We start from the raw sequence: 19,290 nt of genomic DNA, 5'->3' as shown, positions 1-19,290 counted from the left end.
ATTTATTTTATAATATTTTTTATATAATATGTTTTATATAATATATATATATAACATATTTTATATAATATATATATAATATATTTTTATAGGAATAAAAAATATAGTAAAAAAATGAGATCTAATGTAATAGTGATGAAAGAGTGTGAAACTGTGTTGTTAAAAAATTTAACACACGATGTGACCATATTAAAAATGCAAGAAGAACATGGTGTGATGACGAATGAAGAAATAGCATGGATCAATGCGACAACGAAATATCTTTTTGCGAAAAAATATATCGATGGTGTTCAGATGGATTATTTAGTAACACCATTTTTTATGTGGTATGAAGAAATATATATGTATTTAAAAAACAATGGACATGAATTTTTACAAAATAAAAATGGTGAAAAAAAAAACGCAAATGGTGGAATGGTTTGGAGATATTGCTTTATGGCAAATATTATATTGGAATTGTATAAAACGAAGTTTTGTTGAAAGATGGTATGTGATGTTTACAATAAAAATAAATCGCGATTGTTTTACGGTGGATTTGCATGAAAAATGGGACAGGGTAGTACAAACAAAAAAATTATTTTGGGAAATGATGACTATTCCAAAATACAGTAAAGTGCGTGATTTTATAAATTGCATTAAAAATTTAAAATATGACAATGTAAGTATGTCAAATAATTTTATAGAATATCGATTTGATTTATATATGTTATTACCAATGATATGTTTTTTGAGAAGTCAACATGACGTCTTTGATAAGATTAATAAAACTTATACAGTGTCTACTTATGGGAGCGATTTAAGTTTAATTCATCATTTATATCATTGTACTCTTTATAGTTTTTATTCGCCAGATATAACATATATTACGTTTAAAGATGGTAAGGAAATTGTAAAAGATGATGAAGTGTATATATATAAAAGAGAAAACCGTGATCATTTGTCCCATTGGTGCAAAAAATAACCTAATGCTAAAAAATTTGTGTTTTGTAAACGAAATTATGCATTATGTAATGTAGTAAAGGAAATAGATTACCCTTGTTTTATGGATAAAAATGGAAATGTAAAAACATCACATATAAATATGTAAACAATGTATATTTTATAAAATATCATACATAACATGTTTTATTGTAATATAAAATTTCAGTCATATTATTTGTATTACGGTATATGTTTATAAAGGTTATTTTTTTGTGTTATAAAAATAAAATAAATTTCAATTGATCGTCGTTTTTACTAATGACTTTACAAAAATTTCCACAAATTCCGTATACTTTGCAAATGTAAATGATAGTAAAAATTACAATTATAGTTGTTAATAAAAATAACAATAACATACAATTAATAAAATCTTTTTTTAATTTATGTTTTTTATTAAGTGAAATATGTTGAACAAAATCAATCCCTTCATCTTTGTTATGATAACTCGCGTCACGGTATGCCATAATGTATTAATAATAATAAGGTACCGTTGGAGCGTTGTAATATTTTTTTAATTGTTCTATGTTGTGTCTTTCCTCTTGACTGATATTTATAAAATTTGTACTTTCTTGAATTTTTCGGTAATTGTTGTTAAAATATCTCTGTCTTTCTTCAAATTCAATAATATCTAAATCCTCTTCATATAAATAAACAGGTATATTATCTATATCTTCTTTTGAAATATAAGCTGACGAGTCTAAAGTGAATTTACTTCTGTATAAATCGTGATCTTTTAAAAATTTGATTAAGCTGTTATTCTGTTGGACAGCTGTTGCATATATATCACTTTCCGGAGTGTCTTGTTTAATGTTGATTTTAGTTGAAATATGTTCAATATCTTTATCTAAAGCTAAATAATCAGGATATTTTAAATCGTGCTCTAATAAGTCTTTAGCTTGTTTATCACAAAACGGTAAAAATTTATAACGTAAAAAATTATGAAAAGGATATAATATTAATTTGACTTTATCACCATCGATTAAAAACTTATCCAACGGAAAATCGTTGTTTAAAAACAGACTGTTTATGAGTTGTTCATCTAAATGATAATCATTTATAAATAACGGAGATTTAAATAATTTATATATAAAAAAAGCACACCAAGGACCGCAAGTGGAGCTGTTATAATGTTGAATTTGTCCTTTGTTATAATACATAGAGACATTGTCAATACCGTGATAAATACTGTAGTGATGAATAAATTTTGTAAACCAATAAAATTCTTTGTAATTGTTTACTATTTTATCCAAATCGTTAATATGTTCGTTGAAATAAATGTCGTTAAAGTTCATTTGCACAGCTCCTATTTTTAAATTAAAATTATCATGAGAAGCGTTATCAAAAAGAGTTGTATTAGTTAAAAAAGGTAATGGAATTTGTGTTATAACACTGTCATGACCAAAACTATCAAAACAAAACAATTTATTATTAGATAGTTTTAACATAACTCTCCAATGTTGACCAGGTTCTTGGGAAGTTTGATTATTATATATGAAAAAGCTTCCTTTACATTTCATGTTGCTGCATAACGTGTGATAATCAAATTGATCATTTAATTCATTTATAGAATACACACCAATAAAATAAGGTTTTATGTATTTTTCACTATTAAAAAAAGACGACAATGTTAAATTAGTAGTCATTATTCTTCAATTTTAAAAAAATATTCAACAAATACAGTTACAACTGCGTGAATAAAATTTACAAGAATTTTTAAATTATCATTAGAGTCCAAATTTGTTTTTAAAGTATTTAAAGATCTTTTAACAGCTGTATTTTTGGTAATAGCGTCCAGTTTTTGTACAATTTTTGACATGTTAGGTTTTACCAAGGATAATACGTAGTCAGATAATATTCCGTCGGTACTGTCAAAACTATCCGGATAAATTTTGTTTCCATTAGCGTCAACTTTTGAAATTAATGGTTTTAGAGGTTTTCTTTCAAATTCTAATTTTTGTAAAATATAATCTAGTTGAGTGCTGTAAACTTTAATTAAAAAGTAATAAGCTTCTGAAAATGTGCTTGATAAAATTTTGTTCATCCAGAGGTTTAAATGTTCATCACATAGTTTCGGTCGTTTAACATAACCGCTTATTACACCGCTAGTATTGCTTGACAGTTTTTCAATTTCTCGTTCGTTAGATAAATTAAATTTTGAATTGACTACGCTTTTAATAGCGTACATATATTTCTCATCAGAATAATCTTGAGGATATATGTAACCGTTAAAAGTGTTCCAATCTTCTTTTTTACATAAATAATCCAAGGTGCAAAATATGCAATCTTTGTTTAGTGATAAAACAGAAGTGCTTTTAGGAAAACTAACTGATGGAAATTCAATGATCGGTTCTTTGTTTTTTTCTTGCAATTCCTTAAGCATTTCGTCGTTGATTTCTGTTTTTGTTTGTGATTCAACTACCTCAATGTATTGTTTGCTTGAGACGACATGACAGTAAATTAGTAGTATGTAAAAGTCGAATGACACAATAAAGTAAAATTAAAGTAATGTTCATTAACAATAGCAATACAAATGATAATCTGTCCAAATAAACAATAAATAATAGCAAACTAATAATGCAATACAGCAAAATTAATGTAAAGTTAATTAATAAGAGTAATGAACGAAAATAAGTATCTTTTATACCCTTTGTTTTATCGATGAAATCGTTGTTGATACCGTTTAATGTTTTGTTTAAAACCATTACCTCTATATAATTTCAAAGGTGGTAAATAGATTATTGCTTTTCCTCTATAGTGTTTAAAGTGATGTTTGAACTTGGCAATTTTAACCATTTATTATTTCTTGTCGTTTATTTTGTAAATAATCACACCCTTTGTTTAAGACTGCTCCACCTAAATCTGACTTAACAACCTGTTTAGCAATGTTACCAATGCTGCTAAAAAATCCTTTTCCTTTTTTAACAATGTAGTATTTTTTATGATGAGAATGTTTTTTACTATGATGATTGTGATGTGTTTTATGTGACTTTCTAGGGTGTTTAAACACGTGTTTTTTATGCTTTTTGTGAAAATTTCTATAGTGAGCTTTCACGTGAAATTTACCTTTTTTTTACCACTTTTACCATACGTTTTACCACTTCTTGTTTTCATTTTTTTTAATATAAAAAACTTTATTAATAAGGTATTATATAAAATAAATATATCTATCAATATTTATAACTGTTTATAATTCTCAGGTAACATAGTTAAATCGCTTTTGTTAGATACGCCAGTTTCTACAATTTTAGCTGGAACTTGACAATAAATTAGTAAATAACCTTTAAACGCATTTCTTAATTCTAATGTAATTCTAAAACTGTTGTTTCCGTTAATTTGTGTAGGAGGTTTGTCGTTGACTGAATTATAATCGCTAGTGCAATCTGTAGCTATAGGTTGATCTAAATTAATAGCGGGATTAAAATATTCATCAACGCTATGTATAAATGAGTCATCTTCAATTACCATCGCGGATGTAAAATTATCTATATCTAATGTAGTAGGCCCATTTCCTTTGCAAAAACTGACATGCCCTCTCCAAAGTGTCTCTCTGTCAAATGGATCATCTAAGTCCAGTGTTACGGTTGAACCTGCTGGACTTAAAAATGTTCGTCTAAAATTTTCTAATTTAATTTTAGAAATAATAAAAGGGGCCAGTTCTCGTGCCGACATGCAATTTTTATTAAGATGATCAGCCTCAAATTTGTTTAGACATGAAATAAGTAAAGCGTGTGGAACAACGTCAGATGTTTTATTATTAGCCATAATATAACTATAAGTAGTCACAGGTTGATCGATGGATATTTTTATTTGTTCTATATAAGGAATGGTTAATTGAGTGTAAGGTTGTGTGTCATTGTTTGATAAAATATAAATTTGTTTGTGATACGCCCATTCTTTTTTGTTAATTATATTATAATCTTTTGCACTATTTTTAGAAAAAAAAAGAATAACAAAAGACAAAATGACAAAGAAGAGATGGAAGACATGACTAACAACGACAGTAAAAAATTTAAAGAAGAAGAATTAGCGAATAACCTTTTACAAAGTAAAAAAACCTCAACAAAAGTAACTAATTATAATTTTTTTCAAATATTAGTACAACAAGCTTTATTTCGTAAACGTGGCGCGCTATTAAACTCTAATATAAACGAAAGTCAAATCAAAATATGGAAAGATTTATACAGTGATAATTATGCTTATTACATACTTATGGATTTTTTAAAAGATTATAACGGAACTGAGACGTTATTAGAGAGAATTGCTAAAACTTTACAAGAATCGGTCAATGTCAAAAAAGGCGCTACTTACGATCTCACCGATTTTGTTAATATTCAAATAGATTTAGATTTGCTTACTTTACAGGAAAAAGAAATGGTAAAAGATGTTTTGATTGAAAGGAATGTTTTATTTAGCAGAAAATCACTTCCAATATACTTAACAAAATTAATAACATTCTTAACTTTTGATCGATGGGGTTTTATGATGACATTAATTGGTAAACATAATAACGTTCAAAGTAAAACAATTACCGATGTTTACAACGTCATACTGAAGAATAAACACATTTCCAATGTTATTTATCGGCTCATTGAAAAATACCAAAATTTTGATGACGATATTTACAAATCCAACACATTTATGAGTTGTGCTATTGCAAGTATTGGTTATCAATTGTATGAAATTCAAATGTATCATTCTTTTGACGATAATGGTGAAACAATTAACTATATTTTGAATTTGTATAACAAAAATTTTTTAATGGTAAAACAATTAACTATATTTTAAAATTTTTTACACTATTAATGTTTTTTGTTTTTTTGTTTTGTTTTTGTAATATTTTTGTAATATTTACCGTTGTATGCATTTTGGTTTTAAAATTGTTTTGATTAAAAAAGTGTTGATTGTGTATTTTTTTTAGATTTAATAACACTAGCAAAAAGCAACCCGTAATACGGGTTATGGTCGGTCTGTTACTTAATTTATAGTGGCTGTTTTCCACAATTTTTAAGTTGCAACACCTTAACTAATACCCTTTTAGGGTATTAGTTAAGGTTTTGCCCTTTAAATTGTAAAGATTAAACCATCTGTAAAAAGAAAATAAAAAATTTGCGGAGGTAAAATAATTTACCAATTATTTAACATTATTTTCGTAATTTACATGAGATGAGTCATATCAGAGTAGGGCAAAACCATTTTCCTCTACATTACTTAATTCAACATATTGCGTTTTTAGTTACTAACACAAAATAATAACGCATCAACATGCTTTAAATTGACGAAAAAATAAATCGGAAATATTGTTATATTTTTATATCATGTAGTTTATTTAATCACATTAACGTAAAACGAACGTAATTTATACTTGATTTATTAATTATTTAGTAGCTACTTGTTACATGTTTCTTTAACAAAGGAAATCGACTTTAAAACGTTAAATACACATTACTTAATAAATTTATAAAAAATAACTAAGCCATTGAGTACAAATACGTTTTAAACAAAAAAAAGTTAATTTACAATCAAACATGTGTATAAAAAATTTAAAAATATGTAAACTTTCATCTTTTATATTGCATTAATGCGTCATACGATAAGCCTAAATAAAAAATTGTAAAATATAAGTAGACATAGAATGAAGAGAGAGGGAGAGAAAGAAAAAAAAAAACCAAACAAACTGAAAGACAATATACCTGAGTTTCGGTAACCTGTTGTTGTACTTAAGCTACTGTCATGCAGCTTGTCGGTGTTGTTTTATGACGTTATTTCATGTTGGCTTTTAGTAGTATTAAGTTTAATTAGTTTAATTTAAAAGACATTACAATAGATTTAAAATACTAACTAAAAAACAAAATAACTAATGCTTCAAATAGCCTAACAATAAATCGATAAAAAAAGATAAAATCAAATTGAGATATAGATAAATTGCATTTATATAGCAAAACATATTGTCTTGGCTTATAGAAAATTTTAAAAGCAGAGAGTTCAATAAATTAAACTACCAATGAATTATTTTTAACAAAATATTGTTATATTATGAAGAATGTTACATTATAAAGAATGTGATTTTATGATATCATGTTATGCTGATTGAGTAATGGTTCAAGTTAACTATATCTAAGTTTAATTAATAAGTTTAATTGGTAAAAATAAGATTTTAATTAAAAAAGACAAAAACAAACCATATAAACAAAATATTTTATTAAAGAAAATTAATAAAAAATTACAATAATAAAAAAAAAGTGAAAAGCGGCAACAAAAAGGTTATAAATATCTTCACTGATAGAAGACATTTACAACCTTTTGGTTGCTGTTTTTTCTTCGGTGTCTCCCAACACCCCGGTATGGATGGGCCCTCCATTTAAAGGATGGCTCATCTATACCGCCATTGGAACGCCACTTATTAAAGGACCTCTCCGAGAGAGGCCCTGGGTGTTGGGAGCGATATCTTTTGTACTGCTCAAAAGTTAACAGATCTAAAATTACAAATAGAAGGATATAATAAAAATTAAAAATATTTGCAATTTTATATAATCAAAATATAAAGCATATCCTCACCATTTTCACAGGATGAAGAGGATGCTAAAAATGTTTAAAAAATAAAAAAAATAAAAAAGAGTTAAACTGGTAAAAAATTTAATCTTAATAAAAATGAGTAAAATGCGAAGTTTAAAGATGTCATATTTGAATTTATCTTAATAATATTAATAAATTAAATAATTCTTTCAGCTATAACACATATTTCTCCAGAAAAAATACTTAAAATTTAAAACACAGTCCTACCAGTTGTACTTCTACCAGACACTAAAGATAAAAAATATACCTCAAAATAATTGATAAAATAATATTTACATTAATATATTATAATTTTTTTTACCTAACCCTTTCATTTCCTCCATAAAGTTGTCTAAAGTAAGAAAAAAGACAACTGAAGCTAAAACAAACAAAAACTAAACCAAAATTGACTATAAACTAAACCAAAAGTATAAACTAAAATGAACTTTAAATCTTAGTATCTGTACCTCAGAAGACAAAGGTTGATTGTTCAGAAATGGTTTTTCACTTTTTTTAATTTTTTATTTTTAATTTTTTTCAAAAATATATTTAATGTGCCTCAAGAAAAATTAAATAAAACACGAAAAAATAACAAATTTAACCATCAAGAATAAGACAATAAAGACTAATTATTTTACTATTTTTTTTCTCCTGGACAATTTCTACAGTGTGAAAACTGACCTTGGACTTTTGAGGTACAGATATAAATACTTCATTTACTTAACTATACTAATCATAATCATGTAATTTATACTTAGTTTTTTTTCCAACTCTCCTAAAAGAAAAAATAAAGCTTAAGTACTTGAAGTTTTAAAATTCCAGTTACAGTACAAATAAACAAATTCCTGTTAACAAATATCTAATAGCAAAAAACACTGACTTAATTCTTCCTTGACTTCGGTATCTAAATAATCAAAGCACTTAAATGTATAGACGGTAAAATATCTACTTAACTTTTTAAAAATAAACTCATTTAACTAATGTAATTAATACCATTATTAGCTCTTTCTTTATCAACTAAAGAAAATAAATCTTAATTAAACTTACTTGATATAATATAATAAAAAGCTTTTTTATTGAGAATTTTAAATTTCTTCTCTTTATTACTGACAATTTTAAGTAGGACCTATGTTCTTGGGCTTATTGTAAAAATTATAAAAACCTACTATTTTACTTTAAAGTCAACAACGTTTTTTTAAAAAACATTTTAGTTACTTTTTAAAAAAATAAATCCTTTAAAACTTACTATCTCTCTCTACATTGTTGCCATCTAAACAGAAAAACAAACAATTGATAGTGAATTTTCACTATGGTAGTAGGTTAAGTAGATTAAATCGATCTTTGATCTATTCAATCGGCTCTAACTGTTTACAACCTTATCATTAAACTATAACTATTTTCTACAACCTGGTGTAATTTAACATAGATATTTTTTAATTATAAAATATTTAAGATTATAAGATTTTAAAAATTTAACATAGATATTTTTTAATTATAAAATATTTAACAATATAAGATTTTAAAAACCTGAAATTTTAAACCTACTTCAAAAAAAAAAACACATTAAAAAGTTTTTTTTTTTCCTTTTTAAAACTTACTTTCTTCAATTATACTGTTGTCATCTAAACAGAAAAGCAAACAAATATTGAATTCGATTCTTTCTTAAACCTCTTTAATTACTTCAATATTAAAATAATTATTTAATCTTTCTGGATTACATAGATTTTCGTCTAAACCAATTTGTTATTGTAAAGTTAATTTAAATCAACAAACATAAACGAACTGCAATTTGTAACATTTCATTATAACAAAAGGGAACAAAACTTACTTCTTAGTAATTCAGCGACTAAAAATAAACATATCTTTAAGAACTAACTACCTAACATGATACGAATCAGTAACATGACACACATCAAAATAAATACAAACCTTCATCGACGATTTGGGACATTCTATCAATTCGATATAAAAATAAAAAGAAATATAAGAAACAAATTTAATATAAAAATAGACATTAAGATATAAAAAAAAAAAAAATGTAAACGATTTAAGTGATAAAAGAGTATGTAAAATCAAGATGACCGTGTTGTCATTACAATAACAATTTATAAAATTCTCTCCTTTCTTCTCAGCTTTTACAATTTATATGTTTTCCAAATTCATTGTGTACAATGAATATTCATTGTGTACAATGAAAATTCATTGTGTACAATGAATTTCTTTACAATAAATATATGACGCACGCACAACGCTCCTTCTGATGCGCGATACAATAATGCAATTTTTACGCTAATTACAACACAGAATATAACCTACTTGAAAGATATGATAAGATGTAATAGAACAGATATAATAGAAACGTGCTTTTTTAAATAACTGGAAATTCCAATCTCAAAATTCCAGAACAGAAGAAAAACTAACAGCGCACAAACAAAACCTGTCCTTCACTAAGCGTAACAAAACAACCAAGAGTAACTAAAAAGTAAAAGCGCATTTAACTTTAGCATTACATTATTACAAATTACATTACCATTAGCATATTCAATTAATTGCATTGTGTTTAGCAATTTTAATCAATGCCTAAAATAACTCATCAATGCGTCTAACTCATTACGCAAATAATTAGTTTATTTACTAATATGTGCAGTAAACATATCTGGACATGAGAGCCAATTTGTGTTAACTCCATTTTTTGTGAATGAGTAAAATACAAATTTGATATTTATGTCGCATATTCCGTCTGGGCCATATTGCTTTCTAATCGTTGTTTATTGCGGTTTAATAGGAAACCACAATCGATTAAGTCTTAAATCCCTTTTATGAGCCAAAAAATCTTAAAATAGTATTTTTACCACTGATCTCTATAATAACTGGATAGCGCATCTCTAATATCAAAATTGACGCCAAAATCGCCATGTTGGAAAGCCCCAGAACAATGAAATCTGATATGTGCGATAAAGCGATAAAGCGATAAGCCGAAAAACAGAACTTAAAGCTTACGGGATTAAAATTTTTGGGGCTTTCCAATATGGCGATTTTGGCGTCAAAAAATAAGAAGTTTTGCTCGGAGTTGCGCTATCCAGTTGTTATAGAGATCAGTGTTGTGGCCTCTTTGTTTCAATAGTTTTTGGTAAACGGTAATTTGCTACCATTTACTAAAAATTCCTTTTGTTACTCGAAATTTAATTCTCTTAAATATTTTGACACTAATAAAGGACCTCCCTTCCCCGTTTTTGCTTTAATGGTGGCCAGGAGAATAGTTATTTTTATTAAGAGAAACGAAGTTTTTGATGAAGACCTTTTACCAAAATAATGAAATGTAAAACAATGATTTCCATGTAAAAGAGTTTTTCTCTTTAATATATATAAAAATTTAGTATAAATAAGAATTTAACATATATAAGAATTTTTTCTTTCCTCAAAAGTGTTGCAAATACAAACTAAGCTCATTAATTAGTTAAACACCTTATAAAATTTAAGTAACTCGATATTTGACAAATGCGCAAAACTACCATATTCATGTTTTTAAAGGTTTTTAGTTGCGACCCCCCGTTTAAAAGGATCCCCTAAATTAGGTACAACAAATTATTAGAGATAAAATAGAGAAAATTTTAAAATAATTGAACTAATTGCATATATTTATATCATTTTAACTGACAAAAGTTTACAATAAAAAGAAATCAGCGTCAATCGTAAATCTTAAAGAAAAAAAAAAAAAAAAGAAATTATGATACCATAATTACACACAAAAAAAAAAACCACCACATAAAAACTGAAAATCAATTTACCTATTTATAGTAACCTTATTGAAATAACAGTTCATTTTAAACATGAAAATGTAACTATAAAATCTGTTTCGAAGTACAAAAGGATTAACAATTCTAAAAAAAAAAAAAAAAAAAAAAAAAAAAAAAAAATCAAATTAAGATATAAGTTGCATTTTTGGCATAATGATGCCTTGGCTTTTAGTAAATGAACAAAAGCAGTAAGTTCCAATAATGAAACTACCTACTATTCATTTTTAACAATAGACACCAACGTGAAGGTAAGCCAAGTAGTCTATCAACACAAAACAGCACAACAATAACACATAACAATAGAATATTTACACCCTTGATCCTAAAATCCAGCGAAAATAACAAACCAAATTAAAATATGAAAGGCAAAATTAGAAAACCAATTTAAAGTTAACTATAAATTTATCTTTTTACTCAACATATAACTACATAAAAGTATATTTGTTTTTACGTTCAATATTAGTTATTCAATTACTTCAAATTTAGGACATTAAAACACCCTAGATTTAAAGATCAAGGTTGCATACTCTCTCATACACATTACGCTAAACATTAACAGACATTATTATGTGTTTCCAGAATAATTAAAAAAGGCTAGACAACACCTAGCTCTAAAGCAGTAACACCGCCTGGCACTAAATGCTGCCAAGTCACACCTCTGCTATAAGTACACCGCTTGGCTGGCAAGATTATCAATCTTGCTCAACATAATGCCAAGTCACACCACTTTGAAAACATGGAAACAACATAATTTAAACATATATACGACTATAAACAAATATGGTGGTATATAACACATATAAACACATTTTATAACAATATTAAATGACAGATATATTTATCAAAAACTATGAAAAAAAATATTAAAATAATAAATAAAGTTATACATACAAAATATGCTCACAACCTACAAACAGTAAATTTTCGAAATGAAAATCTAAAGACTATAAATTAAGAACATTAGAAAATATAACATTATTTGTGTAACACTTTTCACCTACCATACCTTGAATGAGATGTTTATCAATTTTGAAAAACAAACTATTAAATGCTCTAGTTCTTGAACATGCAACATATAGTTGACCATGAGAGAAACACGGTTTTTTGAGATATACCCCAACTCTATCAAATGTTTGACCTTGACTTTTGTTAATTGTCATTGAATAAGCCAATCTGACAGGAAACTGACGACGTTTTAGAACAAAAGGTAAATTAGAATCTGATGGAGCCAATTGAATTCGAGGAACAAAAACCCGTTTACCACCAGAAACACCTGTCAAAACCTCTGCATCAATATAATTATTTTGAAGAGCACAAACCTTCATTCGAGTACCATTGCATAACCCAGCTTTGAGATCTAAATTTCTAAGTAGCATAATTACACAACCAATTTTCAATTTTAAACAATGAGGTGGCATACCTGAAGGAGTTAAGCTGTTCAAAAACTCAACAGGAAAGTTATTTCTTTCATTAGGGTCATCAGTATCAATTTGATCAGCACTTAAATAAATTTTGACCTCACCCGGCAGACATTCAAGCACTTCTTCATTGATTGATAATGAATCAAAATTGGTTGGTGTTAAAATCACACGTTTAGAATAATCATTTTGATCAGCATCTCCAAAAATCTTTTCAACAATCGATTCATTTTCTCTAATAATGCACTGATTTGGTATTTCAATGCATCCTTTAAAAGGATCCTCTTCTTTGACAGGTATTGTTCCATTCCCAAGTTTTAATAGCCATTGGGAAAATTCACCTTCCCCATCTTGTACTCTCATATTTTCAGTTAATGCAAACTTCTGCACCCATTGCCAATGCAAAGAACATTTTATACACGATTCTAGTATTTCAGCTGGTTGTCCTCTTTTCACAACAGGCAGAATTTGCCTAAAGTCACCACCAAAAAGAATGATTTTTCCTCCGAACGGATAGTTGTTGTTGCAAATATCTTTTAACAACCTATCAATTGCATTTAAGGCATGTTTAGGTATCATGGATGTTTCATCAAGCAAAAACAAACTAACTTGTCTTAAAAAATCCCCGTGCATAGAGTTAGGAGTTACATTACATGTGCTATTATCTAATATTGGAACAGGAAGTTTGAATAAGCCATGCAATGTAGATCCATTTGAAAGAAGAGTTGCTGCTATGCCAGTCCATGCAGCTGTAGCAGATTTAAAGCCCCTACTTATGGTTTCAGCAATCAAATAATTATAAGTAAAGGTTTTTCCACTACCAGCTGGTCCATCCATGAAAAACAATCTAGAATGTTGATTTTCTACACTTGGTTGCTCATTCAGTGCAGTAAGAATAGCATTACATACATTTAATTGATTGACATTAAGCAACAGTCTCATTCGATTGGCTTCGTCAATAGATTGTTGAACATTTTCATTAAAATTTTCTAGATTTAAGCCTATAAACTCATCAATAACAGGCAGATTGTAATCAGCCAGCGTTTTACCACTTTGATTAATAATCTTCTCAATTTGATGAAGAGTAGCTTGTTCAGCTATTAGAAGTGGGACTGAGCGGTGAATGAAATCTTCCATCATAAAAGCTTTGTATGTATTCCAGAGATGTAAAGGATTGTCAGGTTCACAAAAGGTTAAAATAATTGAAAACAACTGTCTAATTTGCTTTGGCATATGTGTTAAAACCGCCTCAGAAAGAGTATTCTGCCATTCAGTGTCATCTTGCAACAAACCTTTCAAAACACATGCTTCACGAAACGTTTCAAGGACAATACCATTAACAGTACGCACATCCTCCCAAGATGTTGCTCCTTTTACTTGCAAAAGTAACAGTCTAAGAAAAAACAATTCTCCAGTTGGATTAACTTTATACATTCTTACTATCACCTTATCACCACCCCTTTGTCTAATCTTCCATTTACAATGTTTATCATCAAATACAAAGTGATAAGGAATGTCTACATACGAATAGCAATGTGCTCTTTCATTTTCAGTATTTAACTTAAACCATGCTGTTAGGTGCGTATCACGTTGAGCTGCACGATCTAAAGCCATTTGTTCTGCTCCTTCTCTAAAATACACTAACTGATTTTCAGGTAGATGAACTTTAAGGCGTATAATAGTGTGTGACATATGACTTATTGGATACTCAAAAATTCGCCACAATGCTTCAGGTGCACTAACATAACGACAATCTAAAAAAGTGTTTACTTCATCATGATTAATTTGTTCACTTATTAAAATATTGGCACAGTCGTGACCCTTGTATATGTATTTGTACAAATATTTAACAGCCTTAACAGACATGCAAGCTTCAACATTAATGTGAGCTTGATATTTCTTTGATAACCATGGATTGTAAGGTACCACCCAGCGGTTATCTACATTGTTACCTTTAATATTTATAACCAAACCATTATCACGTCGTCTATATCGCGGATAACCATTATGAACTGCTACTGTGTTAGCATTAAATTCTTTAGGATAGTTTTTGCTGCACACCCCATCTTTCATGCAGGGAGAATTTGGATTCAGTATGCCACATGGACCGTGAATCATGCAAGTTTTAACAACGTCATAAAGGTCTCGATTAACAATCGGATCTGGAATTTCTGCAGATATTAAATTATTGATATCATGTGCTGTTTCAAGCTTATCATCATTTGCAATGTGAAATAAAATATGAACATGTGGCAAACCACGCTTTTGAAACTCAATAACCTGAACATGTGTTACAACTTTCCCTAATACACCATGCTTAAAAATGTCATTAAGAAGGTTATTTAATTTGAGTTTAAATACTCGAATAACCAAGTCAGGTCTATCATTTGCTGTCTGACCTGGATATAAATTTTCAGTTATCTCGCGCCATTTTGGGTTGCAAGTGAAAGTAATAAAAAGATCTGGTTTACCATACTTTTTAATTATAGCCATAGCATCTTCAAAGTTTTCTTTTAAAGCTCTAGGACTTCCTACATAAGTTGATGGCAAAACTACAACACGCCCTGGTCTAACATTATGATCATTTCTGAGGTTGTTTACATGGTCGTGTAAGACATCATACTGCTCACTTCTCAGTTTGTTTTGGTTATTTCTGATGAAAGCAAGGCGCTGGCCTTCAATTTTAACATACGCATCAACAGCATATTGCTGAAACAGTTTTTTGCCATAAAAGAGTGAAGAAAAAAAGTGTCTAACTGAAAGTTTATAATTGTAATACTGAGATAATGTAACATGATTTCTAACCAATGTAGCACGCTCAGGGTTGTGAACCAATTGATTATGCCAACCAGCATCACCCTTTGGAAAAAATAGAGGATAAACCATAGGATCTAAGTTGGCAGACAAACTTGATATAGTTTTAAGAGGATGACCTCTTGGGTAAATAACAACTTCCCTGGAAGCAGGTGGTGCACCATCTTCACCAACAAATACAACTGCAACTTCGTTATGTGAAGGGAGGTTATAGCGACGTCTATCTTGCCCTTCAAGTAAAGACATTTTTACAACTGACACTGAGCGCCCTTCTAGAGCTGCTCGACGAACTTCTTCATCTTCCACTTCAGCCATGTTTTTAAATGCAAGAGCAAATGGGTTCTCTTCACTAATAATAGTTTGCAATCGAAACATTAAATCATTTAAGCAAAGATCATTACCACGTTGTTGCATTCTAAAATTTACTGCTGCAAGTGGATCATAGATGTATAGTTGACAATATGTTGGCAGAACACCTTGATTTGGTCTTAGATTACCTATACGATGAAAAACTTGACCACATATTCTAAAACATGGCGGCCCATGGTTCATGGGTTGAACTACATTAGCTTCAAATGAAGCAAAAGATAGACAGGCATTATAATTTCTAATATATTTTAAAAAATTCAGATTTGCATTTCTATCTGCATAGTTTCCTTTAAATAAATCTTCTAAATCTTGTGGAAATGATGAAGGTTGCGACAAAACTACCTTTCCATTATGGCAACATAAAAAATGTGTTTCATCAGGAAATTTCTTAGCACCACAATGCTGACAAACATAATTCATTTCTCCTAAATAATTATAATCTGGAATAGTATTGCTTCTTGCTATACAATACATTCTTTCATATCTAGCAGCATTTCTAGCATTTTGTCGATTATTAATTTCATCTTGCCTGAGCCTATCTCTTTCATTTCTGCGACGATTATTTTCAATTCGCCTAATTAACCTCTCCTCATTTGGGTTTGAATTATTTGCTGCTTGCCGAGCAGCATTTCTAGCATTTTGTCGATTATAAATTTCATCTCGCCTAAGTCTATCTCTTTCATTTCTGCGACGATTATTTTCAATTCGCCTAATTAAGCTCTCCTCATTTGGGTTTGAATTATTTGCTGCTTGCCGAGCAGCGTTTCTAGCATTTTGTCGATTATTAATTTCATCTTGCCTGAGCCTATCTCTTTCATTTCTGCGACGATTATTTTCAATTCGCCTAATTAAGCTCTCCTCATTTGGGTTTGAATTATTTGCTGCTTGCCGAGCAGCATTTCTAGCATTTTGTCAATTATTAATTTCATCTCGCCTAAGTCTATCTGTTTCATTTCTGCGACGATTATTTTCAATTCGCCTAATTAAACTCTCCTCATTTGGGTTTGAATTATTTGCTGCTTGCCGAGCAGCGTTTCTAGCATTTTGTCGATTATTAATTTCATCTCGCCTAAGCCTATTTCTTTCATTTCTGCGACGATTATTTTCAATTCGCCTAATTAAGCTCTCCTCATTTGGGTTTGAATTATTTGCTGCTTGCCGAGCAGCGTTTCTAGCATTTTGTCGATTATTAATTTCATCTCGCCTAAGCCTATTTCTTTCATTTCTGCGACGATTATTTTCAATTTGCCTAATTAAGCTCTCCTCATTTGGGTTTGAATTATTTGCTGCTTGCCGAGCAGCGTTTCTAGCATTTTGTCGATTATTAATTTCATCTCGCCTGAGCCTATCTCTTTCATTTCTGCGACAATTAACTTGCCTATTAACATTTCCATTTTCTAAACTAATATCTGCTTCTAGCCTAATATCATCCATTTAAACTTCACTTTCAATTGAAAGTTATACGAATCAGAAAAGAAACGAATCCTGAAGATCGCGATCTTTCCTATATAATTTCCTTTCTACTCTAAATAGCACACACAAATAATTTTTAAATATAACAGACTGTCATTTAAATTAAATTATACAATAATCTTATGACTATAAAAAAATATATATATCAGCTGGGAGATGTTTGAAAAACATTAGCTTAGCAAATAATTAAAAAAATTATTAAAAACATGCAATTCTAATAATAAACATACTGCTAACAAAGAAAAATTAAAAAAAAAAAACAAAACATTGTAAACCCTTTTTTGCAAATTTAAACATTATTTCTTTAAAAAAAATTATTAGCAAACATTTTTTAAAAATTCACAAAACTCTACAATATTTTGTTCTTCTATACCACATAAATACATCATCTGATAAATCTAAAATAAAAAAATGTAATGAATAAGTAAATAAATAAGAAAAACATTACATACAAAAAATGAAAATCCATGAACCTTATAGAGAAAAGCTGTAATGATTTACCAGAGGAGTTGTAAAATATTAACATTTTATGTTAGCTTTTACAAAATAATTCATGCTGAAACATCATGATTCCAGAATATTTATAGCAAAATCATGTAGTAAACAGCGCTAAAGACAAAAAATCAAATTGAGATAAATCAAATTGTATATATAGCAAAATAATTTGTATTGACTTTTAGATTATTGATTTTTAATAAAACTACCTATCCATTTTTAACAATAGACACCAACATGAAGATAAGCCAAATGTCTACTAACTCAAAAGATAACAAAAAACATCACAGCAACAGCACACAACAATAGCACACACCATAAGTTAATATAATATATGTAGATAATAACTTAAGTAAGATAACATTCATATATAACAAAACATAAGTAACAACATTATGCAAAATGTTATTAAAATACATTATTATGTATTTTTAGAATAATCTTAATCTTTATTAATCTTTATTAATAAAGGCTTGAAAACAGCAAGACCTAAAGCAGTAACAGTTTGACACTAATAACTATCGTGTAACCCTCTGTTAAAAGTACATCACTTGGCTGGCAAAGTTGACAAATCTTGCTCTACACGTTTACCAAGTCACAGCACTTTGAAAACACGGAAACAACATAATATAAACATATGTACCAACTATAAACACAATAAATGTGTTTAAATATGTATATAAAGTTAATCTTTATTAATCTTTATTAATAAAGGCTTGAAAACAGCAAGACCTAAAGCAGTAACAGTTTGACACTAATAACTATCGTGTAACCCTCTGTTAAAAGTACATCACTTGGCTGGCAAAGTTGACAAATCTTGCTCTACACGTTTACCAAGTCACAGCACTTTGAAAACACGGAAACAACATAATATAAACATATGTACCAACTATAAACACAATAAATGTGTTTAAATATGTATATAAAGTTAAATATATATACCTCATATACATATTTAAACAAATTTTTAAAACAATTATATAACACATATCAACACATACACAAACAATAAAAAAACACTTTACATTATTTTAAAAACACATTGATAAAACGCTATAAGTGTGCAAATAAAAATTTTAAAAATGATGCCAGAAAATTAAAAAAAGATACAAAATATATATTTACAAACAATACTCTTTACCTTCTTTTTTTTTTTCATAAGAACTGTAATCCTCACAACAAAATTTAATCTTTACATACAGTAACATGTGACATGCCATGTCAGTGTTGGCACAAAATTTTAATTTATTTTCTAATTTTTCTAAAAACGAACAATAATAGTTAATAGCATCACAGAAATTTCAAAGTAGTAATGATTTCAAAGTTTTATTTATGGAAATAGCATTAGTATAACTTTAAATAACATCCATACCCTTATTTTCCTTCTAAAA

General features: G+C 28.3%; 3 protein-coding genes across 13 annotated transcripts; all 3 read right to left on the bottom strand.

Moving 5' to 3' along the window:
• Positions 1 to 3,960: 3,960 nt before the first annotated feature.
• Positions 3,961 to 4,991, bottom strand: LOC149888991 (uncharacterized). The gene has a single exon (XM_090089425.1). It carries the CDS (start codon positions 4,741 to 4,743, stop codon positions 4,156 to 4,158), a length of 588 nt encoding a protein of 195 aa, XP_089945551.1. The 5' UTR covers positions 4,744 to 4,991; the 3' UTR covers positions 3,961 to 4,155.
• Positions 4,992 to 6,367: 1,376 nt separating this feature from the next.
• Positions 6,368 to 19,166, bottom strand: LOC149888989 (uncharacterized). Of its 11 annotated transcripts, XM_090089372.1 has the most exons (15): positions 19,041 to 19,166; positions 18,109 to 18,745; positions 17,857 to 18,013; positions 9,463 to 9,485; positions 9,362 to 9,379; positions 9,132 to 9,155; positions 8,780 to 8,803; positions 8,527 to 8,550; positions 8,414 to 8,437; positions 8,288 to 8,308; positions 7,856 to 7,885; positions 7,762 to 7,782; positions 7,537 to 7,560; positions 6,672 to 7,454; positions 6,368 to 6,577 (listed from the first exon to the last, which is right to left on the bottom strand). In XM_090089372.1, the coding sequence occupies exons 3-14, from the start codon at positions 17,928 to 17,930 to the stop codon at positions 7,255 to 7,257; spliced, it is 507 nt and encodes a 168-aa protein (XP_089945498.1). In that variant the 5' UTR covers positions 17,931 to 18,013; positions 18,109 to 18,745; positions 19,041 to 19,166; the 3' UTR covers positions 6,368 to 6,577; positions 6,672 to 7,254. The 11 variants fall into 11 exon arrangements, with proteins under 11 accessions (XP_089945498.1, XP_089945497.1, XP_089945499.1 ...); XM_090089371.1 differs by lacking the exon at positions 19,041 to 19,166 and having other exon boundaries at positions 18,109 to 19,017; XM_090089373.1 differs by lacking the exon at positions 19,041 to 19,166 and having other exon boundaries at positions 18,389 to 19,017.
• LOC149888990 (uncharacterized) lies at positions 16,844 to 17,365 on the bottom strand. Its single transcript, XM_090089417.1, has one exon. The coding sequence runs from the start codon at positions 17,363 to 17,365 to the stop codon at positions 16,844 to 16,846; it is 522 nt and encodes a 173-aa protein (XP_089945543.1).
• Positions 19,167 to 19,290: the final 124 nt, after the last annotated feature.

Source organism: Hydra viridissima, unplaced genomic scaffold (genome assembly GCF_058129835.1).
Source record: "Hydra viridissima isolate aposymbiotic clone 2 unplaced genomic scaffold, HvirCarnegie_v1 scaffold_5, whole genome shotgun sequence".
In the NCBI taxonomy this organism is placed as follows: Eukaryota; Metazoa; Cnidaria; class Hydrozoa; order Anthoathecata; family Hydridae; genus Hydra; species Hydra viridissima.
This window is presented reverse-complemented; position numbering and strand designations above follow the sequence as displayed.